The 23,357-nt window shown below is 36.5% G+C and overlaps 6 protein-coding genes across 7 annotated transcripts; 3 read left to right on the top strand and 3 right to left on the bottom strand.

Annotated features, from left to right (window-relative positions):
- Positions 1-781: 781 nt before the first annotated feature.
- Positions 782-1,740, bottom strand: LOC105393165. The gene is made up of 2 exons (XM_011564900.3): positions 1,307-1,740; positions 782-1,108 (listed from the first exon to the last, which is right to left on the bottom strand). The coding sequence occupies exons 1-2, from the start codon at positions 1,479-1,481 to the stop codon at positions 999-1,001; spliced, it is 285 nt and encodes a 94-aa protein (XP_011563202.3). The 5' UTR covers positions 1,482-1,740; the 3' UTR covers positions 782-998.
- Positions 1,741-2,934: 1,194 nt separating this feature from the next.
- Positions 2,935-4,679, top strand: LOC105393164 (ejaculatory bulb-specific protein 3-like). Its single transcript, XM_038106130.2, has 3 exons — positions 2,935-3,092; positions 3,776-3,963; positions 4,498-4,679. The coding sequence occupies exons 2-3, from the start codon at positions 3,780-3,782 to the stop codon at positions 4,644-4,646; spliced, it is 333 nt and encodes a 110-aa protein (XP_037962058.1). The 5' UTR covers positions 2,935-3,092; positions 3,776-3,779; the 3' UTR covers positions 4,647-4,679.
- A 1,385-nt stretch (positions 4,680-6,064) lies between these two features.
- LOC105393163 (ejaculatory bulb-specific protein 3) lies at positions 6,065-8,363 on the top strand. Of its 2 annotated transcripts, none has more exons than XM_048627677.1 (3): positions 6,065-6,768; positions 7,482-7,664; positions 7,972-8,363. In XM_048627677.1, exons 2-3 carry the CDS (start codon positions 7,490-7,492, stop codon positions 8,154-8,156), a joined length of 360 nt encoding a protein of 119 aa, XP_048483634.1. In that variant the 5' UTR covers positions 6,065-6,768; positions 7,482-7,489; the 3' UTR covers positions 8,157-8,363. The 2 variants fall into 2 exon arrangements, with proteins under 2 accessions (XP_048483634.1, XP_048483633.1); XM_048627676.1 differs by having other exon boundaries at positions 6,066-6,768; positions 7,479-7,664.
- Positions 8,364-9,790: 1,427 nt separating this feature from the next.
- On the bottom strand, positions 9,791-12,637 carry LOC105393162 (allergen Tha p 1). Its single transcript, XM_048627675.1, has 4 exons — positions 12,491-12,637; positions 11,414-11,606; positions 10,169-10,474; positions 9,791-10,018 (listed from the first exon to the last, which is right to left on the bottom strand). The coding sequence occupies exons 2-3, from the start codon at positions 11,592-11,594 to the stop codon at positions 10,287-10,289; spliced, it is 369 nt and encodes a 122-aa protein (XP_048483632.1). The 5' UTR covers positions 11,595-11,606; positions 12,491-12,637; the 3' UTR covers positions 9,791-10,018; positions 10,169-10,286.
- Positions 12,638-13,577: 940 nt separating this feature from the next.
- Positions 13,578-19,524, bottom strand: LOC105393161. The gene is made up of 5 exons (XM_048627929.1): positions 19,323-19,524; positions 18,788-18,963; positions 18,335-18,504; positions 14,781-14,995; positions 13,578-14,039 (listed from the first exon to the last, which is right to left on the bottom strand). Exons 1-5 carry the CDS (start codon positions 19,507-19,509, stop codon positions 13,855-13,857), a joined length of 933 nt encoding a protein of 310 aa, XP_048483886.1. The 5' UTR covers positions 19,510-19,524; the 3' UTR covers positions 13,578-13,854.
- A 1,743-nt stretch (positions 19,525-21,267) lies between these two features.
- Positions 21,268-22,588, top strand: LOC105398163 (allergen Tha p 1). The gene is made up of 3 exons (XM_038106125.2): positions 21,268-21,356; positions 21,647-21,845; positions 22,240-22,588. The coding sequence occupies exons 2-3, from the start codon at positions 21,659-21,661 to the stop codon at positions 22,425-22,427; spliced, it is 375 nt and encodes a 124-aa protein (XP_037962053.2). The 5' UTR covers positions 21,268-21,356; positions 21,647-21,658; the 3' UTR covers positions 22,428-22,588.
- The last annotated feature ends 769 nt before the right edge of the window (positions 22,589-23,357 follow it).

Raw genomic sequence — 23,357 nt, 5'->3', positions numbered from 1 at the left:
CCCTGGGTAGTCAGAGACCACGTGCCACGATCTTGAGTATTTTATGACATGCTTTTCTTGCTTCCTCTATTTATCTAAATATGTTTTTACAAGGTAAGAGTGTAAGAACACTCCCTTGCATATTTACTAAGTTAACTGACTTGATAAGTAGAGCTTCAATTTCTTACGGTATTTGAACTTAGATTGCTCTACATGTTTACCGTTTATATTAATTTGAAACATTTAAAAACTTAATACGCTCTTAACTTGTGCTCGGAACAGGTTTGCAGCAGTTTGGAGTAAAGGCTAAGCCAACGGCCGGTGCTAACCTAGATACTGCGCCGGAATACCAATAACATTTGCGTATTGTACTTATTGCTACATACTTCGCCAATCAATTCAAGTACTTAGGTAGTATTAATAATAAACTTTTCTATTTAGTGGCATTGTTTCTGATTTTAGAAGTGTCTGTAGAAGTCAGTCTAACAAAATATCACATCCGCAGATCTTCCTGTGCCCACCAGGGTGCTAATTAGCATTCTATAAATGTGTTCTGTTTATGGTGTTAGCGGAAGAACCTTTGAAACAAGCGGTCCGGAGCCGGCCCTCGGTTATTACCAGGTAGAGCAAGGCCCTTCTTCGTATGTTGGGCTTCGTGGTACCATTTACATAGTAATGCTTGATAATTAGTGATTTATTACATTTTATTTACATAACTACCTGTATACATTGTACTTTGAATGGGGGAAATCTCTGACGGGTTAGGTAGAGGCGATATATATAATGTAGTAGGGTAGGACACACACTTTTATTTTCGTGTCATTGTTTAACGAATATAATATTGCTATAAAATCATATCATAAACTTTAATTTTATATGTCTCATTAAAATGTAGATACCTCCTAAACCATCTAAAACTAAAAAAAAACCTTTATAATTTTCTGGTATATAAAACATAAAACAAAGTACATACATAAGATTTGCATAGGTAGCTAGATAACTTTATTAAATTCGTGTTCCTAGACTTTGATAGTACCAGACATGATGGTCTGGTATGCTTTCTGATAGTTTTCTTTTTCTTTCTGGTTGCACGCTGCGCACGAAGTAGCTACCATTTCTTTTATGTCCACTGAAAGGAGAAAGATATCCTTCCATTATTTATTACTGTAATAGGTAGAGAATACAGTAACTTAACCATCATTCATCGCAGTTTATGATGTGGTTATAATCCAAGATTTTGAGCACGGGAGCCGTCGGAAACTTAGTCAAGATCTAACAAAATTATATGTATATATATATATATATATATATAAACTGTGTTACTCACATCTGAATTCCTTATCGTATTGTGTTTTACAATCCTTTTCATTCTTGAAGCAAGCTACGAACGACTTCGTCTTCTCAGGGTTCGCCAAATACGCGGCTAGATCAAATGTATCATAATTATGATATTTACACGACACGTAAGCGACTATTACTAATAATACGATGAACGACTTCATCCTCAAAATCTTCTACGAAATGTTTTGGTAGATTGTGTATATACCGTGAGGTTAAAACACAATGCCGAATAAGAACAAAATCAAATCGATTGCTACAAATATAGTTTTGGGACGATAAAAATCCTATAAAACGAATTTATATTGTTACCATCTATTAAACATACACGTGGTGTTTTAGATTAGGTACCCACTAAAGTATGCCTACAGGTTGTCTTATATCCAAAATCATTTAAAAAAAGTAAACAGTGCACAGAGTTATTGTTAGTGGGATATGTTAATCATAATGGTACTTACGAGTACTACAAAGTGCATCGGGAGATGAAAACTAAAATATCAGTAGGTAGTAAAGAAAAATTACTCTTTTGAGTACTTAACTAAAGTAGTATAATTATGTATAGTATTATGATGATGCGTCCTCCACAGTACGCTTATGGCACTAGCAACAAGTTTCCACGCCGTGTGAGATGTTGTCATTTTATTTCAGGCTCTTGTTAGACTTTTCTATATGGGTATCATAAACCTGAAATAAATGTGATTTATTAAAATTGCTATGAGTGCCAACATTAAAACATAATATTATTATTATTGTGACTGAAACCATTCCCCGTGGGTATTTTAAAATTTAATTAGTTACTGCTGTGAGTAGACTGCCAAAATGTCTCAATCGTGAAATAGAACTTAAATACTTACTGAAAAGTTCCTAGACTAGATATATGTCATACATGTCTATACGGCCATGACTATGATTATCGAAGGGGTAGGCAGATGTTTATATGAATTACAATTATTAAGATAATGATTGAACATAGTGAATAAACGCTGTATAAATGGCGTAGTATGGTTAACCACACATTTAATAGTAATGAGTATGAGTAATGAGTTCAATTTTCATTTCAAGGCCGCGTCGCCGTCGTTTACATACATACTCGTACGAGTATATACATACATATGCTCTCACGACTGCAATCCCCGAAGGGGTAGTCAGAGGTGGCACACAAAGCGAGCCACCCACTTTTCGCAGCACATTTTGTACTCACGTGATAGGTTGCGAACCATATCGCCGTTTTGGGATAAGTACAATGCACTTAGGATACACATCTGAGATGTGCAGGTTTCCTCACGATGTTTTCCATCACCGTAAGAGCACGTGATATTATTGTACTTAAACTCCTTAATTAAATTTAAATTAATTGAAAACACAATTAAAGAATTCATTGGTACAGGCCAGGATTTGAACCCACGGCGTCTCGATTGAGAGGACGAAGCCTTATCCATTACGCCACCACCACTCATCGCCGTCGTTTCATAATCTATTAAGCTGAATAGAATGTAAGGGCTCTTATAAATATGGAGTATCTTTGTCATCAGAAAGCAATTGTGATCTATTTTAATAACCATTTAGCAGAAGACAACATTCACACGGATATAAAATACCTTCTTACATTAATTACTTAGTAGGTTTTTTCCTGTAGGTAATTTTGAAGTCCTTAAGATTATTTTCTCTTACGTAGCCAATGATGCTATGTTATAAAGCTGATACTTGACGGTACAATTACACTAGAGTATCTTTGTCGATAGCTGCACACACTTGGAGAAGAAAATAACAACAAGGTATGTAGAGCTGATAGTTTCTGAATGTTAATTTCAATAAAACTAAGTACCTAGGTAGGTAAGTAAATAGTAAAGTGAAATTTCGAAGTGAAATCGTTGTTTAACTTTTTTTTCTCTTTTATATGGTGTTGAATTGATGTGAATCAGTAACTCCCTAAATACATATTCAAGTATTATTCTTAGATAATAATAATAATAAATAAATATGTGGGGACATCTCACACACGGCCATCCGACCCCAAGCTAGGCAGAACCTGTGTTATGGGTGTCGGACAGCTGATATATCTACACAAATACATAGATATATAGATACTAAATATAAATATCAACACCCAAAACCTGAGAACAAATATCTGTGTTTAAACAAATATCTGCCCCAGCCGGGAATCGAACCCGGGACCTTCGGCTCAGTAGTCAGGGATAACGTGACAAAGAATAAAAAAGAGCAAGAGATTACAGACAACTATATTGGTGATGATGAAATCATTAACTTATAAGTTTAGCTATCTTGAGGAGCTGTGTAAAAAATACAAAATGGTTATAATTAACAATTAAAGATTTTCATTCATATGATTTCATTTATCATTGATCAATGTTGGTTGTAGTAATCAAAATTATTATAATCAGGACCTGAAACACATTGTACCTAGCTGACTAATCAATCACCATTCCCATCTCCCCAGCACAATGCGGCGCATACTAGCGGCAGCGCTGGCCGCGGGGCTCATCGCCCTGGCCTCCACCGCGGTAGACCTGAACAACCTGGAGGACATGGACGTGGAGGCGCTGTTCCGGGACAAGGCGAGGTCTGCTGCTGCTTTCCAGTGCCTCATGGACCAGGGGCCCTGTGGGGAGCTGCAGCCACTTAGAGGTATACTTACATAAGGGATCTAGATATTAGGCACTGAATACCATTAAGCCCTCCTGAGTGACACGTATTGGGCGCACGGAAGCAGCTTACCCGAGTGATGTTTATATACATCCGGTGCACTTAAAGCAGTCAGTGACTGACGCTATGTAGAGTTGTAGACCTCAACAACCAGGAGGTCATGGGACCTTTCAGTGCAGTCTGCCTCATAGCCTAAAAGGGGCCGAGATCTGCATCCGCTTAGAGGTTGGTAGTTATAGCCGCTACACAAAGTCGGCTAGGCTTTCAATTATTTCGTTAAGTGGGTAACTTAAATATAATTTTTGTTTTAGTTTATGTGTTAGTACTTATTTCAGCCATTTTCAGCCGCTCCACCGATTCATTATCGACGTTTGATGTGCGTTCCATCAATCATAGCGCCGTATTTCTTGCGAATCGCAATAAATAAAGTGACTTTTATCTACATCGACAACGAACCCATATAGCGGCAGCTGACATCTATACCCACATTTAACGTCCACATTCCTCCTATTCCAGACAGTCTCCCCAGCATGGTGGAGACGCAGTGCGCCAACTGTTCCCCGAAGCAGCGGGAGAAGTACGTGCAGGTGAACCTGCTGCTGCTCGCGCAGTACCCCGCCGAGTACGAGAAGCTCGCGCTCAAGTACTCGCCCAAACTTGACTGATTTCGTCATTGCAGATAATTATGCTATTCAGTAGAGTTCCGCCCTAGATAAAAATTGAGATGACTTTAGTTAGTTACTTACCTTACTGTATTACCACGAAAAACTTTAAACATTGTTGAACTAGTATTTAGAGCAAAATTTAACAGATTTATTAGGCGTCGACAGCGCTAAAAATCTGTTAAATACTGTGTAAGTTTTTGGTGGTATGGCCCTTACTGTTTAGTTAGTACACTGTACCCTAAATCTCTATCTCTTTCAGTCCATCCATCCAAAAGTTTTCTGGAAGAGATCACTATACTTAAGCGATATGATCAGTCTTTTGTACCCTAATTAAGTTGTTATGTAATTTGTTATTATTTCTTTGTACCTACTCTATCCATATATCTATCAAGATGAGAGTGAAAGATGGCCTATGATGAGGTCCTTTAGGTTATTGGTATTCAGTGAGTAGTTCCATCGTCTCCCGTAGCGCTAGTGTTGCATAAAATAGTTCGCTTTGGTTTTTGTCTAGGGCGGAATTAATACTGAATCTAAACTGTTCTTCTTACAACACCGTAAAGCTCAGATAGAATAGAAAATGATTGATTAAGTACACTCAAAATCTTATAAACTTACGAATAAGGCATCATTGTTTAGGTTTATGTCTGCAACATTTAAGTTTAGCTTAGTTTCATAGATTTTGACAGAATGCAACTTTTTAAGTGTCAATATCGTACGATAGTTGTACGATAGTAACTGTTAACTATCGATAAATAAAGTATTGAAACTAGCAGTAAGCCGAAAAGGAGCCTCTAAACAACTAAAAAGTTTTGAAATTTACAAATTGGAAGATCAAACAGAAAAAAATCGATACTTTCCAAGTTGTTCAGGATTACAATACCACTTCAGTAACAACATGTATATCATCGACAGATACCTTGATATATATACCTATGTGATTAGGTGTAGGTGTAGGTAGTATGTGATTAGGGCAGTTAGTATATAACATAATAAATATATTATTGTGTACAACATAAGGAAACGTAACTTCTATTTTGCAGAGTCACAGAAGTACCTACAATGATTTTTATAAACTTATCTTATGTCCTATCCGGTAGGTTCCTATCATAGATATTATAGATTAAGAAATTTATTGTAATACCGTTAATAAAAGCTTTATAGTCTCTACTAGAATTGGAAATGTCTTCTCATGATATGCTATCCATGTAGGCTTTTATGACATTTAATGGAAATATATTATTACGTATTACTTTTCATCATCCTTCTTTTGGTATACCTATTTAGTAGTAGTATAACTTTATTATTGTACATAAAACACTTAAAATAACATTTAAGACTTAAAATCTATACTTAATACAATAAGGGCTGCCTTATCGCTAAAAGCGATCTCTTCCAGGCAACCTTTCCAACTAAGAGAGACAATTTTGAATATAAATGAGGAAGTTGTAAAAAAATATAAACACTAAATGGAAAGTAAATTAATACCTACTTAGCAGTTATGATACATCAGTTTTTTTTCTATTAAATCCAACATCGAGTTACTGTGTAGGCAAACACGAAAACCACTCAACTGAAGTACTACTGATCTTACAAAATATTTACTGTTTCAATTTACACTATTTATAGGTACTTAATTCTATTTGCACTTTTATTTGCACAGTGATGCTGATCACACCGTGAGAACAAATTACACAATTAAGTATAACTTAAGTACGCAGATACACTGAAGATAATAATACATAGCATCCTCACGTAATGTAATATAGAGTCTCCATTAATCTTGTAGTTACATTTTGCTTAGAATCAATGTCCCGCTCCTTTATTAAGTTACGTACGCGTATACGACATAGTAAACTCTATAGGTATTTAATAAATTATCAGATAAAGATCTGCGATATCAATTCAAAATGGTACTCCAAACAATGAACTTGTAACTAAGGTCACTTTTAAAAATACCAAAATTATAGGATATTAACTCAAAACATAATGTGATCCTAAATAGGTACACAATATGTGTAATACAATTTGAATTGTTTATTTCCGTTTGTTTTAATATAAATAATATCATAACATGCATTGGGCTATCTGTTCACCGTCAGCATTGGAAGAACGTAACTTACAGGTAAGCAAATAATATGTTACATATCATATTTAACTTTCATCTCACAAAATTAACCAATACCTATTAAACTTTATGCAATTATTAATCCCTTCACATAATGAAGGTCCCATATAGAGCCCTTAATTCCAAAATGTTTAATTCTAGTTGAACAAATCGAACACACGACTAAAAGAGCAGAGTTTAATGTAAATTGTACCTATGTTGTATAATATCTGTCTACAAGAAGTGAATAACTGAGAATAGTGGTGGAATATACCACCGTCTTCATCTTCCATAAAATCTGCAATCCTAAGTGACAGTAGCAATTAAACATGATTATGTAATAAACTTAGGTATATGGCAAATAAACAAAAGTAGGGTAGATCATTGAGTGTTGTGGATGATTACAAGCCGATAATGATGTTAATGAAGTACCTTCTTCATGTTTTTTTCTAAGTCGGTAGAGCCGTTCTAATATGAGCCCATGTATCACATTGAGTCCTATTTGCGCCAGCAGCCCCCCCAACCAGTATGTAGCTTCTACTTCTCTTACTGCTGATATCTGCGGGCCTTGTACCTTCTAGTACATCACTACATCATTATCCTGTACGATAATCTATACCAGCAGCCCCTCCCAGCATGCAGCTCCTACTCCTCCTGGTGATATCTGCGCCCCTGGTACTTTCTGCTATGGCACACCATTATCTATCAATATGACCTAACTATCCCAGCAGGCCCCAGCATGCAGCTCCTACTCCTCCTGGTGATATCTGCGCCCCTGGTGCTCGGCTACGACGCCAAGTACGACCAGCTCGACGTGGACAAGATCCTGGCTGATGACGACACATTCTCCGCGTACGTCAACTGTCTGCTCGATAAGGGACCGTGCAGCGTCGAGCATTCCGAGGACTTCAAAAGTAAGTAGCTTTAAGCTTTTTATTGTACCAGTTGAAGAGTAAAAAAATCTAGTTAGTAATGATTTGAGGAACTGGTGATGATCATCGAGGCTGACATCCATTTATGGAAATTGGATTCATATTATTATATTCAGAAAAAAAAATGCGCCAGAGGTATCTATTCTTTTTAAACTGTAATAATATAAATGAAAAATGAGCAAAAATAATTAATAACTTTGACGTATACTTTAGTCGTAAGTTTAGTCGGTGTAGTAGTTTATCCTCTTCAGTACTTATAATAATATAAGTAATTTTGGTTTGTTTTCAGCAATCTTTCCCGAAGTCGTGGCGACCGCTTGCGAGAAATGCTCAGACCTACAGAAAGCTAATGTAAGGAAGTCAGTGAAGGCTCTGCAGGACCGAAGACCAGAGGATTTCAAGGCACTGAGAACCAAGTACGACCCCAAAGGGGACTACGAAGAAAAGTTTTTAAGGTTCATTCTTGGCAACTAAGCCTTGACCGACAGAAACTGGGCCTTTCTGTAAAGAAAGGACTCAGCTTTTCGATCACTGTACCACTTACTACCATTGGCTATGAAACTGTGTATGAAATGGAGAAGTGATGATTGATGAACGTATATCACTTGATATTTCTTTTATTTAAAAATGTGGAGCATTACATTTCTATTTATCTTAATTATCAATAAACGGTGAGATTAATTTATTGTTTTATGATTATCTTATTGTACAGGTACTTACAGTTCCCCAAAATTGATAATGCACATAGAAATTTTCGTCATTGTTCGGCAACGGCCGTATTCCCGAGCGTTAGAAAACTATTATGTATTTAGAGTGGTTAAGTGCATTTTCTTCATGAAATTTTAGTAGAATTATGTAATTGGTGCTAAAAGAGATAATTGATTTATCAGTAACGAAATTAGATTTGATAATTCATAATATTCCATAATATTAAAATTTACTTCGAAAATGTTACAGTAGGTACTTTTCAAGTGTCTTACTGAAGCTGATGTAAAGATGGATGAAAGAAGGTTTGAATAACACAAGGTTTATATTATAAGGAGAAATGGATTTCAAACACAGGTTTATATAAAAAAAATGAAATCTCAGTTCAAAAGTATTTAAAGCACTGATTATTTCACATTAATAAAAATGTTTATATTAAAATCTCAGTTCAAAAGTATTTACAGCGCTGATCATTCACAATAATATTACAATTACAAACTTGGTCTTTTGGGTGTAGCTTTATTGGCAAAGTGAAGTCTATCAATGTGACGCATATTTTATTCTTAAATGTGCCTCATAATATGGCATCGTCAAAAATAATTAAAGTTGTAATTAAATTCACATTTGAAAAAAATAACAAGAACGATGTGTAATTGCAGCTCTTTATAATTCCACAAAAGTAATATTGATCTTGACCTTGAGACCCTTGACTGATCGGTGACAGCCACCGACCGCCCAAATTGTTTTCGATTATGTGTCACATGATATTGACTACTATTTCTTTCGAACAAGGATCAAAATGCAAGTGCTTTGTTTAAGGCACTGATTCGGGTGTTTCCGGGAATACGACAGTTTGCGAAGATTTGCATGCGCATTATTAAGATGGGAGAACTGTACATTTTTTACTATTTGTCTGAAGTGAAGTTTGAAATCAATGAACTATATCACTGTGACGTAAAATCGGCAGTGACATGAAGTGGAAAGGTTGCGTAGTGCGTTGTTGTAGCTAGTTATATAACTGGAGTTGCGACAGCACCGGGTTCTAGCACAGTCGGTGCAAGCGGCCACTGACACACAAACATCGATATTGGAGGACTACTCTATCTTGACGAAATACAAAGTTTCGGAGATTTGCCTTGTGATCGGTAAGTTTAATGTGGTAGAGACACGGTTAGCGCTGTAGCGCTTCGAAACTTCATATTTCGTAAATCTAGAGTGACCCTCTGCGCCTGCGCAGTGTCATTACGAAAATTTTGATTAGTAGCCGGCGGCGCGGCCCAGTACATACTCTAATTGAAAGGTTCGTTCTGTAACGCATATCTGAACCGGTTACAACTTGGTCTAGATTCGGATAAATATATTTAGCTTTGCTAACTAACTGTGGAGTAATAAAAACAACAATAAACATTACATAACTATTTATATTACTATATCAGTCCTTAAAAGTAAATCTTTGAGTAACAGTGTCTCCGAAACGAGATACATTTGTGTCTCGATCGTTGAAAGAAATAAATAATTCCAATTTTGGTAACGATGGTGTGGAAGACGCCTTTGACTCGTATTCTAGACCCAATCTCAACTGTAAATAAATCTCAAGAGATTATTTACCCTATGAGTCGTATAGATTCCTACCCCCTTATTCATAAAAAAGTTACTGGACGGATTGACTATTGAACTGTTTTGTCACTCTCTGTCAAAGAACAAATTGTTCTCTGTTAGAGAGGGACAGAACAGTTCAATAGTTAATCCGTCCAGTAACTTTTTTATGAATAAGGGGGCTAGAGTATTTATTTTCAAACCGATTAATCCTATGCTTTACCATCGCTGAGATTGGTTCTAAAACCCGAGCCTCTTAGAGAGCTATAACCCTATCAACTAAAACATCCCCTCCTTTCATATTTAGCTCTTGTCATGGATGAACTTCTCGAACTGGTCGCGGTGGTTGCCGGTGGGGTCGTTCTTCTTCACGAGTTCCTCCCACTGCTTGGGGTGTCTCTGCTGGATCGCCTTGATCACCTTCTTGATGTTCGTCTTTTGTTTCTCGGTGCATTTCGCGCAGATCGTCTCCACTGCTTCTGGGAGGGCCTCTGTGGACAAATTGAAAAGTTTTGTGTTAATATAAATAAAGATTTGTAAAATTAAACGCCCATTAGGGAAAAAGACACTCACTCACGGTAGAGATGCATTGCTGCTTGTACTTTTTGGTTTTGTTGTGTTAGTCCCAAAGATAAAGGTCGGCTTATTTACATCTAGCTGGTACATGCAGGCCCGTGAAGATCCAATTTTTACAATAATTATATCGACTCTGGCTCGATGGATCGACATTGTCTGTGGAATTGCCACAATTTGCTCCCGGTGGGAATCGAACCCAGGTTTAATGGACAGCATTACAAGCCATTTCACCATCCGATCGTCTTTTGTTAACATCCTTAATTCTTGCACAATTAGCTGGTTCGATGGTTGCATGTGCAAACGAAGCGGGAATCCCGGTTGCTCAGTAGGTTTATTGAAACGAAAGCCTTGACCTCAAGAGTCTTGTTGTTTATTGACTCCATTTATGTAATGTGTGATGAGTAAATATGAATAGCATTACGAACAATGTTTGAGCCGGTGCGAGTATGTGCAAGTGGATTGTATTAGAATACGGTCAAACAATTGAGTGGCTGGTAAAGGTTAACCCGTGCGTTAGTTTAGGCTTGCGAAACTTATCTGAATAACGTTGTATCTAGCACAAACTACCTAGGTAAATCTAACAACCTATATTTGTATAGGACTGTAAACATTTCCTCGTTAAGTGTGTAGCCTTTATTATTGATATTTGTATAGTCCTATACAAATATTGGTATGGCGATTTTAAATTAAATTTAGCAAATTGTACGTGTGTATCCAAACTTTTATTAAACATAGAAGGGTAGGCTTCCAGAAAGAATAGTGTTAGTTGCTTACACTGGCTGTAAATATGTAACAAACAGTCGCTACGACACTTTCTTGCACCCCATCACTTAAATAGCAAAACCAGAACTTACTTCTAAAATCGGATCCCTCAGGCGTGCACCGTCCCTTCTCCAGGAAGCAGTTGATGTATGACTTCAGCAGGCGGTCGTTGGAGATCAGCGTCTCCACGTCGAAGTTGTCGTACTTCGGGTTGTACTTGTCAGCTGCGAGCGCGCCCGCGGCCAGGCAGCACAGGATGATGAGGGAACGCATCGTGGAGGATAGCTGGAATTGTATGATGTATCATTAAATTAAATAAATAAAACATACTGATGAATCGAGAATCTCCTCCTTTTTGGTAATCGGTTACAAATAGGAAGGCAAATGGTAGTAGCCGATGAGTTATAGGTGGACGATAGATATGAATGAAATATGTAGATAGCTATGTACAAAAAGATAATTCCATCAAGAGCCTAAGATGTAGAAGGAAAAAAATTATAGTATAAAAAAATTCTAAGATACAAATTTTAAAGCAACCCTGAATATTTATGATTCCATACGTGGCCTATGTTTTAGTTTTTATTTTCCTTACACAAGATGTAGCCAAGGAAGCAGTAGTAAGTAAATTAAGTTAACTTTGATTTAACATCAATTTATAACCTTTAGATGATTTTTGTGACTGAATCGTCGGATTGGTAAGCACTGAACCGCTTAGAATATAAAATGGCAATGAAACCCTCACGTCGTCACACGAGGGACGCGGCGCGACGAGCATCCTGATTAACTCACTCAAGACCAAAAAGGACATCAATCCAAGATTATAATATGGAGATTTGATCGATGAATTTTACTTTCAATAGGTGCTTATTGTATTATATTACTTTAGAGATAGGTAATTCTGTGACATGCGCGTCGAAAATATGTTTAAATCGTTTCAAAGGGTTATTTTGTTTAAATAATTGTGTATTCGTATATTATGAAAATGGTTTCGATTATTATTAATTGTTCTAATTTAAATATTTAGTTTTTTACTAATCAATATTTTGATCTAATTTACATGATAATTTTATCATAACAATTAAATGCAATCACAATAAAATTAAGGTCACAAAAATCACATAATAAGTAACACAGCTGGCACTGATTTGACCGACCGACAGTTCACCCACCTTTTACTTTCGTTAGCCGCCCAAAGAACTAGCAGACACCGGGCCGACACTGCTTTTATATTGTCGACGATAAACCACTACCTTCCTCGAGGTGGTATACCGTCGAAACCACCGAAATATTCCCTAAAACCAAGCAGCATAAGGCACTATTTTAAGTAACTCCGAATCCCAAAGTTGGCACCTTTCGTAACTGTCTCCGGTATATGTGCGTAGCTACTTCGGTACCTCATGCGCAGATTGCTGCAGATTACTAGGAAACTTAAGTAACACTGTGAGGAAAACTGCCATATAAAAAATCGGTTAAGTAAGTAAATATCATCTCTTTTGTTACGGACATAGGTACAGTGCACTCGTAATATGGTACAATTGGCAACGTTTATAAATACGACAGCTTGCTGTTACCCCAGATAATGGAAACGAGTTTAGATTTGTAATCAAAGATTGTATTAAAAAATATTGAACTTCAATAACTTTTACTAAATAACATGCCGATGATATTATTGATTTATGATAACGATGCCAAGACACGATACGCTTTTAACTTTTTTGGACCCTTTTTTGTGCGGAAGACAAAAACAATAACTATTACAATTAACCTTAATTGATACAAACTGTAAACAGCACAACTGAGTCAGTTAGTACAATTCGTTTATTTACATAGAAGGTAGTTATATTTCCTATTCAGTTCCAATACGGAGTGAGAGACACATTATAAAACAATGTAACTCATTCAGAATTAACCTAGTCCAAAGCATACAATTCTTAAAGATTTGACCTAGACTGATGACTTAAAAGTCATGAAAGAAATTTGAAAGAAACTTCTATTCATAAACATGAAGGTTACTCATTCATATATTATACACCATACCTACTTTATCTATAAAAGCGCAGCTAAATAAACTTCTGGCCTAGCTTACAACCTAGTAGGTAAATTTTGGCTAATTATAATCGTATTTATAGCAGCATAATGTCAAAAAACTTATTTTGGTTAGTCTAGTTTTCGTACCCGTAATCCATAGTTGCATACAAAAGAGTTCAACGACATCGAAAATGAAAGTTCAAATTTCTATTCAATAAAATACCATAATATCGGTTTAAAACATTTATTCCTAATTTTGATCGATAGTACAAACTCAAATTAAATAAAGTTTAGAATCAACTGGCCAACTAACATCTCAACCACGTCATCCAAAAACCTAGTTTCACCATAGTCTTTTAGATCATTAACACCCCTATTAAATTGTAATATCATCAAATATACATCATCTCCATTTTAAATTCTTGACAGATGTGTCAAAAGTCAACGACTAATCCTTTATTATGATCTAACAGAGTGTGGTGAAACTGGGTCTACCATTTATTCATTAGGCCTTGTCGACGGCGGCGAGCAGGGCGGGGATGTACTTCTTCTCCGGGTCGTACTTGGTGGTGAACTGCTCGGCCACGTCAGGGTACTGCACGGTCAGCACCTCCAGGACTCTCCTCATCAGGTGCTTCTGCTTGTCCGTGCACGATGAGCAGGCTGTTTCCACGGCGTCGGGGATGTTTTCTGGTGGTGATAATGGTGATGTTAGGTTTAGGTTCATTTATAATTTTTTATAAATACTGATAACAGTTAAAATCATCTGAAAATTTTGCCACCTATTCCAAGGGTAACCGACCGTGCCATGTGTTGCTTAACTTCAATGATCAGTTAAGATCACTGAAGCTAGCTCGACTTCGAATGCTTACAAAACTATTTTACGAACACCTTTAAAATATAACTCTCGAAGCTTCCTCATACAACCTCTCCCCTTTATGGTATACCGCATATCTCAACTAAAATTGCTGTAGCAGCAAGCATTTACACAATTCATCACGACCCATTACGTCCCCACTGCTGGTGCACGGGTCTCCTTCCAATGAAGGAAGGGTTTAGGCCTAGTCCACCACGCTGGCCAAGTGCGGGTGGGTGGACCCCAACACAAGCAAGCTTGTCCTGAGAGAGTTGTCCGGTAAGTGGGCAACCCGACTGTCAGATGTTTTCAAGCCGCCCGAAGGCCTCTGACTAGGCTTAACGACTGCTGCCGAAGCAGCAACCGGGACCCACGGCTTAACGTGCCGTCCGAAGCACGGAAGCGTCCAGAAAAGCACCACAATTTACACAATACAAATACTCATTACATTTAACAGCTCTAAATTTCTTAATATAAACACAGAAAAATCATATCGTATCAATTTAGTATCTGAGATTAAAAACACACTTTAGACATAACCAGCAGTACCAAAAAAAACAGTAATAAGTACTCACTCTTAAAATGGCTCTGTATGTCATCACACGGCCCTTTGTCCAGGAAGCAGTCGGAGAAGCTCTTCAGCAGCGCCGGGTCCCGCAGCACGGGCTCCACGTCGAAGTCATCGTGCTCGGCGGAGTACGGAGCACCCTGGGACAGAGCCAGGAGCGAAAGGGGTACGAGGAGCAGCTTCATTGTGTCTGTGGGTTGATTAGTGGAATGGATTATTATTCTTGGGATCAACGTAGCGACGAATATACATAGATTATTATACTTTATTTAAACACCAAAAAAGAATAATAAAATTAACAAGTTGTAACTTAATTGCGATCTGTGCCAGACAAACTTTGGATTAAGAGATTGAGATTGGGTGCAGTGCAAAATATGTTAAAAAGGCATTTAGATTCATTATATTATTTATTACAAAATTAAGTTCGATGTTATGTAGCGTTTACACAGGATAAGAAACGACGTTCAGTGTCCAATATATTGATGGATTTGTTTTATAATATTTGCAGTATGTTACACAGCAATTTAATTCTACTTGTCACTTGCACTAATTAATAGTGTAAACGCGGGGGTGGTCTTATTCTATTAATGTTCCTCATAGCAAAACTGTAGGAATAGACCATAGCGATTTAGGTTACATCCAGCAATCCACGTTTCACAGGCAGATTGTGTAAGAAGATAAAAACACAAAAAACTTATAAAAGTTGTATGTATTATGGTTGCAATCTGATAAGTGTGTACTAAAGAAAGCAGAAGAAACGACAAACCCCATTTATTTTTGATGAACAGCATTGCGATTCTATAAAGCTAATTGTCAAAACTCGATTCTGAATCCGGAGTGAGTTTTCAAATTGACACATCGAATTTCGAGATTTTGACAAATAATGTATGAGATGACATATACACAGTGAAAGGTGAAGGGAGAATGAAGATCGAAGTGAGATGTCTGATTTTACAGAATCGCAATGCTGCACGTTTTAGAGTCTTACTTTAATACACAACATAAAAATATAGGTCACTTCTTACCGTGATGAAGGATCAAGTGGACTGAATATTGATTTTCTCATGGTTGTATCTTTTTATACTGAAGACAACAAGCTAATTATTTCATTACAAAACAGGGTAATTCTCAACAAAGTATTTAAAATAGAAATACGGCTAACGATTTTCCTGATTGTATGCCTGCTCTATATTTTTCTAAAAATGATAAGTGGATGAAGGCGTTACTACTTATTAAGGGTTTAAAGTTTACTATTTTGATTAGAATCAATGTTAATAATTAGTACCTATGTCATTGTGCATCACTCGAACCACAAAATGCTTTCTCAAAAATACTAATATGCGGTATAGGGTGTTCGCGAAATGACATAAAAAAACAATTTTTTTATTAAAAAAAATTCTTTATTGTTTTGATATTTGCATTCATTGATGAGTTTAAAAATGTTAGTACCAAACTAAGATTTTTAATGAATCGCATAGCTGATCTGCTGTACCTTGCACACTGCATTTTGGATGAGATTTGCATTGCCATGCCATCATCACCACAGATAATAAAATACTAAGTCCCTGTTTCACAATGTCTGGTTAGTGGCTACCTGTGAGATAAGATACATGCTGTCCCTCTCTGTTACTATTTTTTGACAGTGACAGCATGTATTTTATTTAACAAGTAGCCCCTAACCAGACATTGTGAAACAAGCCCTTAATAAGAGAAAACTCTAGATAACGAAAAACTAAGCATTCGGAGCAATGCTGCGAGAGTCTGCTAGTAATAAATGCACCGCCTGCATCACAGCTCACTCACGTTCATTAGTTTCTTTGACAACTAGAGTAAACCTCCCGTCGTCATGTTCGTATAGCGGGAGTATCTCCGTGTATCATCTAATGTCTTCATTTACTTTTGTGAGGAGGAAACGCAAGTAGGCCACAAACAACAATGAGTTTCCTCTTGCTGCTTGTAACGTATACGTTTAATATGCTTCCTTGTTTGTACGATACAAAGATAAATATAGAACAACCAATAGAAATCTGTTTGCAAGATGTGAGGATTATAATTGTTTCAGCTATTACTTACCAGGCAACTCTATTTACTGTAATTATTTATTGCAAAACACTATTTGCATGTGTAAAGTGTTTAAAGAGACCTGTTTAAATAAATGATGAGTTAATACTTATTAAAGTAGTATAAAGTTGTAAAAAAACATATTTTTTTTTCTATCTCCCAGTTATTTCCAAGCCTTTGATGTGTGATATTATTATTATTAATACTAATAAGTAGTCTAGTTTACATTATAAATAGGTACTACACACATAAGAGTCAGTTATATTTGATGGGATTAGCTTACCATACTGTGCTAGCGTTAAAAATCTTGGTCTCCACATAAAGAGCAATTTGTCATGGGAGCTACAAGTGTCTGAAATCAGCCGCAAGATCCATGCATCCATGCATGGGCTTAAGCGCCTACAGAATTTCCTGCCATACTCGACCAAAGTTACGTTAGTTAACTCCCTGTTGCTTCCTATTATTGATTATGCAGATGTGTGCTATCCTGACCTCACAGAAGAGCTACTTGATAGACTTGAGCGTCTCCTCAACTTATGCATTCGCTATATATTTGGCCTGCGTAAGTATGATCACGTCTCCGAATTTCGAAATAAACTCAAGTGGCTCAATATCCGTCACCGAAGGAATGCCCATATTTTATCTCTCATTCATAGTGTAGTTTATAATCCTTGTGCCCCATCCTACTTAACAGAACGCTTCACGTTCTTCGACTTCTCTGACCGTCCTCAACGGTCAAGTCGAAACCTTCTTTTTCGTACCCCAGAGCATAATGCGGCAGGGTATTCGGATTCATTCACTGTGACAGCGGTTCGCTTGTGGAATAGTTTACCACTACATATAAGGCAGACAAAGTCTATAGACATCTTCAAGGCCAAAGTTCGTCAGCACTACCTCCAAGTGCAGAACGATCAATAAAATTGATTTTAAATATATTTTATTTGATGATGATGATATTATACTATAGTTTATTATATTTTGTATTATTAGTATGTATTAGGTATATTATAATATAATGTAGGAATATATTTATATATGTATGTATATCATTTGTATAGCTATTATGTATAAGTAAGTATATCTCTGTGTCTCGATTTAAGTAGATAAACTTCTCTCCTCTCAGCCTATCGCACTACCAACCACTTTCTCGACATCACCAAAGGTTAACTGGTAGAGAATGCTACTAGCATTAAGTTCGCCTTTGTACAATGTTTTTTATGTGCAATAAAGAATTTATAATAATAAGAGCCTGATGAAATTCAAACCCAAGAGCGCAAACATGCATCTTACTGCCACACTATTAGTATAGGTACCGCAGTGGATCATAGCTGTGGATTAACCATAATGATTATAAGACAAAATATGGAATAAAAATAAAATATCTCATTTACTCGTATAATAAACATTTACAATCAAAATGTCAGTTGACACGACAAACTACCAGGGCCGCAGAGAACCGCAAAGTCATCTCATTCGTTGAAAGCCAAGAAGTCCTCGAACTTGGGCTGGTACTTCCCCTCGGGGTCGTAGGTGGCCACCAGCTGCTTCCACTCGGTGGGCAGCCTCTCCCTCATGGCCACCACCATCTTGCGCACCATGCCGCGCTGCTTGGCCGTGCATTTGCCACAGATGTCCTCTACTAATTTTGTTAAAATACTTACATATAAACACTAGAATATACTTACAGGTAATGTTGTTCTTACAAAAAAGGTATTTAATATTGATACTTCACCATATCTGAGAGCCTGACGAGATTGGAAACAGCGAAGACAAACATCAAATAAAAATAAAATATCTCATTTATTAAACAATCACAAGATAAACATTTCTATAGAACGTGTGTTTAGATTTTGACTTAAACAATCACAAAATAAACATTTTACAATCAAAAGTCACTTTACTCCCCAAACTACCAGGCTTGCATAGAACAGCAGAGTTCTCTCATTCGTTAAGCGCCAAGAAGTCCTCGAACTTGGGCTGGTACTTCCCCTCGGGGTCGTAGGTGGCCACCAGCTGCTCCCACTCGCTGGGCAGCCTCTCCCTCATGGCCACCACCATCTTGCGCACCATGCCGCGCTGCTTGGCCGTGCACTTGCCACAGATGTTCTCTACAGCTTCCGGGAGCAGTTCTGTGGAAATGAGTGTGTTATTTTACTTCGGTAAGGCGTTGCTATCATGTACTAGTATGCAATACATGATGACTAGTTATTATGCTTCAACGAAACATTGCTCAAAAAAAGTGCACCAGGCGCCAAAAAAACAAACAAGATAACTCTAGGTGAAGTATGTAAATCTAACGAGACTGATAAGTAATCTTTCATGTGAGAATCTTTTGTATTTAATGGAATATGTTAATACATATTCCGTTTCTTACATTAACTAATCACTATTAGTAAACTATTCTACTCATGACGCTATGGCACATTGCTAATAATTATAATCCCAGGCTCTAAATATGTAACACAAAGATTAACAAATCTGAACTCACGTTTAACTTTGCTCCCCTCAGTAGTGCAAGGTCCCTTGCTGAGGAAGCAAGCGGCGTATGCCTTCATGAGTCGCTCGTTGGAGATCAGCTCATCCACGTCCAGTTGTATGTTGCTGTCGTCATACAGGTCCTCGGGACGCGCCAGCGCCGCCGCCGCCACCACTGACAGGATCAGGAGGAACTTCATGGTTGATGGTTGAGAGAGGTCTGAAAATAAACATTGTGGTCAGGTATAAGAGGGATATGCTGGTGTACTAGAATTTATTTGGATCGGGTTAGTTCTGGTATTTTATATTAAAGATTTTATAACACTTTAGATTCCTTTAGAAGAATTCTGATGGCGTTTTCGGTAGGTACTTAAAAGAAAGTGAAATTTGCAGTGTTGTATCGTTTAGAAAACTTTAGATACGAATATAATATAAAACTTACGGTTTTAGATATTAAACAAATGAATTGACTGTTAATACTGGATATCAAACACTCGGCGCATTAGCTTTTTATATTTTTATTTTAGTCGAGACTAATCCTTGGAATGAATCATACATTGTTAAATTTTTTTTTCATATAAATATTTTGAGGGTCTTTCCTAATTAGCGGCTGAAATAGGTATCGTTAAAATCTAATTAGTAATTTCACTGTACGGCTGTAAACACGAAAAAAAACTTATAGCTATACTCATATGTTTCAGGATATCCTATTTGCTTACATTAGGTACTTCCTCATATAATTTTTACTCACAATTTAATAAGTATAGGTATTCCATCCTTGTTCAGACCTAGGCTAGGGTTTGTAACCGTAGTTAAAGGATTGGAATGACAGATTATAGCATCATTATCTAACATTTTGTATATGTCGCTGATACTGATATACGCCAGGGATTCCATTCTGACGTTATTTATATCTTTCAGAATTAAGCCATCAGATTTTTGTTTCTAATTGGCCCAGACTTTCATGAGTTAGGCTCAACAAGACCACACATCTTTTAGCTGGTAATACTTCCTTACTTGGTAAGTTCCGTTCGAGTGAGCCTGATGTAGGCACAAAATATCAAGATAGAATTAGTGTAATCATAAAATGTCTAGATTACATTTTATGGCTAAGTATATTTTACTTTATGTGTTTATTCTTTTTAATGGAATATTACGCGATTAAAACAAAAAAACAAAATATCTGATGTTTCAAGCATGAAGTAAGAACCTTAATATAAGTTGGTACTAAGTAAATAAATACTAAATATATTATATAACCTAAGCAAAAAAAAGAGTACTAACTACGTCAACTTTCTTTTGTATTTTCAGCGGGGGTAGTTCCTGCATCTGACTCTCTGGAACGGAACTTTTGTGCATTATGACCTTAATGGGTACAGTTAGGTCGCATTCCTATATTTTATGGATTGATTTATCCTGTAAGTACCTATACAGAGGTAGTGTTTATATGGGATAAAACAAGAGATAAATTTATAGGATAAATTGTAAGTATATTTTATCGTATAAATTTATCTCTTGTTTTCTCTAGAGAACCTAGAGGTTTAAAACCCTATTAGAATTATTGAGTTAAAAACTTTGATTCTTTTGCTTATCATAATATTATGTCGATCCCTTTTCTACGAATGCGACTTAAATTGAACTAAATAACAATGACGATCTAGATGTAACGGTTTCATAGCAATCAGGAAATGTACGACATAATTGTCACAGCTGGTGATTCATGGGTTTTATCAATATCCCGGTATATCAATCCTTATCAACACTCCGATGAAACGACAATGTTTTAATATTTTTTTGCCATACCCTTTAAGTATACCTACATACATCACAATGTGCGAATTTCTTTTTTTTACTTAAAAGAGCTTCCGAGTAATTTAAACAATGCGTCTTATCTTTTTGCGCACTATAATAATATTTTTTAATATATTAAACTCCAGCAAATTCTACCAAGGATGAAATTTATGAGCTAGGTATATAATATGACTGCAACTAACGAAAATCATCAGTACTAACACTGAAAACAGTTGAGAAATACATATTCAAAACTGTAAGTACTAGATCTTAAAAACTTTAACAGTAACATGTAATAGGTGAAATTCTAACTACTTTTCTTGAAGAAACTTATTTTTGTATATCAGTGTAACACTTGATTTTTCTCCTATATTTTGAAAACTTACAGACCTACTATAATTTTAAGACATGACTTCTCTTATTATTTAAGTATTTCAGTATTTATCACTCCATTTTTTTCCTAAGTATCTTTCAAAATCAAAGACACTTCAACATATATAACAAGGCTGTCCTTACGTCTCTAACAATAAATCTTCTCTGCCCCAGCCTCTCCTCACCATGAAGGTACTCGTGATCCTGGCAGCAGCGGCGGCGGTGGCGGTGGCGCGACCTGGAGACCTCTATGACGACAGCAAGTCCAACCTGGACATCGATGAGCTGGTCTCCAACGAACGCCTGCTGAAGGGATACGCGCACTGCTTCCTGGAGAAGGGACCTTGCACGCCCGAAGGGAACAATATTAAGAGTAAGTACTTATGTCTGGTGTTATTAACGACTTACTAATAGATCTTTTAGGTCGCAGTCGCGAATGGGCACTGGTTCACTGGTTGGCCACCCCTTTTCAATAACTACTAACTACTTGAGAAGCAAAGATTCAAACAGTGGTTTGTCAACAATTGATCACCATTTCCTTTTCCTATTCATTCCCTTTGAGGTTTTTTCTGTTTTCCCAACATTTAAAGGCAATGTGCATATCAGATTGATTGCTCCTCTTTGGTTGTCTTTTATAACGTACTTTATTGGTCGTAGGGCTGAAATGCCTCTGCACCTTCTTAATCTCAACCACCGACCTCTACCGCAAGATACCTAACCTAAACACAGCAAAAATTAACAACTGACCTTAATTTTACACTTTCCAGAGATCATTCCAGAGGCACTAGAGAACGTTTGCAAGAAGTGCACCCCCAAACAACGGGTGATGGTGCGCAAGATGATCGCGGCCTTCAAGGAGAAGCTGCCAGCGGAGTGGTCGGAGCTCGCCAAGACATACGACTCCGAGGGGAAATACAAGGAGAATGTGAAGACCTTCCTCGCCCAGTCTGATTAGATACTCTTTGGATGAAAAACTTTTTTCGACAGTTGTTTTTGTTTTGAGTTGATTTGAAAATCGAACGCTAGTTTTTTAAGGATTTTCCTTTAAATTGTTACTGTGAAATATGTGTTTTGTTTTTTGTCAATAAAACTCTCGATTTACCTAATCTACCTACACTTTAGTGTTTATTATTTTAATTTATCATATGAATAATCCGTAATTAAATGGTGTAGTTTATAAATGTAGCATATACATACCTAAAATTACACTAAATAAGTTCTTAGATCAGTTTATTTACCATATTATTATTTATGCAAAAAAAAACAAAAATTATTGCATTAATTAGGATGATATGAATAAATCATTAAGTAAATTATCAAAAAATCCCAAGCAGGATGTTATATTTGCATTGATTATAACAAAAAGGGTTTATTTCAAACACAAAATTTAATTAATTGTCTTCATCCGTCAGCCTATGTCAACCCACTGTAGGGTATATACCTACTCCATGATATGCTAAGTTCCACGGTTCTATGCCTATTTAATGAAGAAGAACCGACTTGTTCACATTCTGGCTAATCCTTTCACCAATTTGAATACTGTTCATCGATTCCCGGAATGCTATGTTTGACATTCACATTATCATTCAAAATACCTACCTAAATATTGTATTTGCTTTCCTAGCATTAATAATAAAAAAAGAATATGTGGGGACATCTCACACACAGCCATTCCATTGAACCTGCACGAATCGCATAGAACTACATAACTATCTATGATAAATTTAATTATAAAATAAAAATATTTTTAGCCGATTTAACTTAGTGTTATGGACATTGACCTGCATTGCTAACAAACGCCTGAATCTCAGTATACAACTGAAAGATAGACCTTGTATACTTTGCTATTTATTAAATAAAAAAGCTTTTCTCAGTTTTAGTAACT

This window comes from Plutella xylostella, chromosome 19, assembly GCF_932276165.1.
Source record: "Plutella xylostella chromosome 19, ilPluXylo3.1, whole genome shotgun sequence".
Taxonomy (NCBI): domain Eukaryota; kingdom Metazoa; phylum Arthropoda; class Insecta; order Lepidoptera; family Plutellidae; genus Plutella; species Plutella xylostella.
Note: the sequence above shows the minus strand (reverse complement) of the source record. Positions and strands in the feature narration are given on the sequence as shown.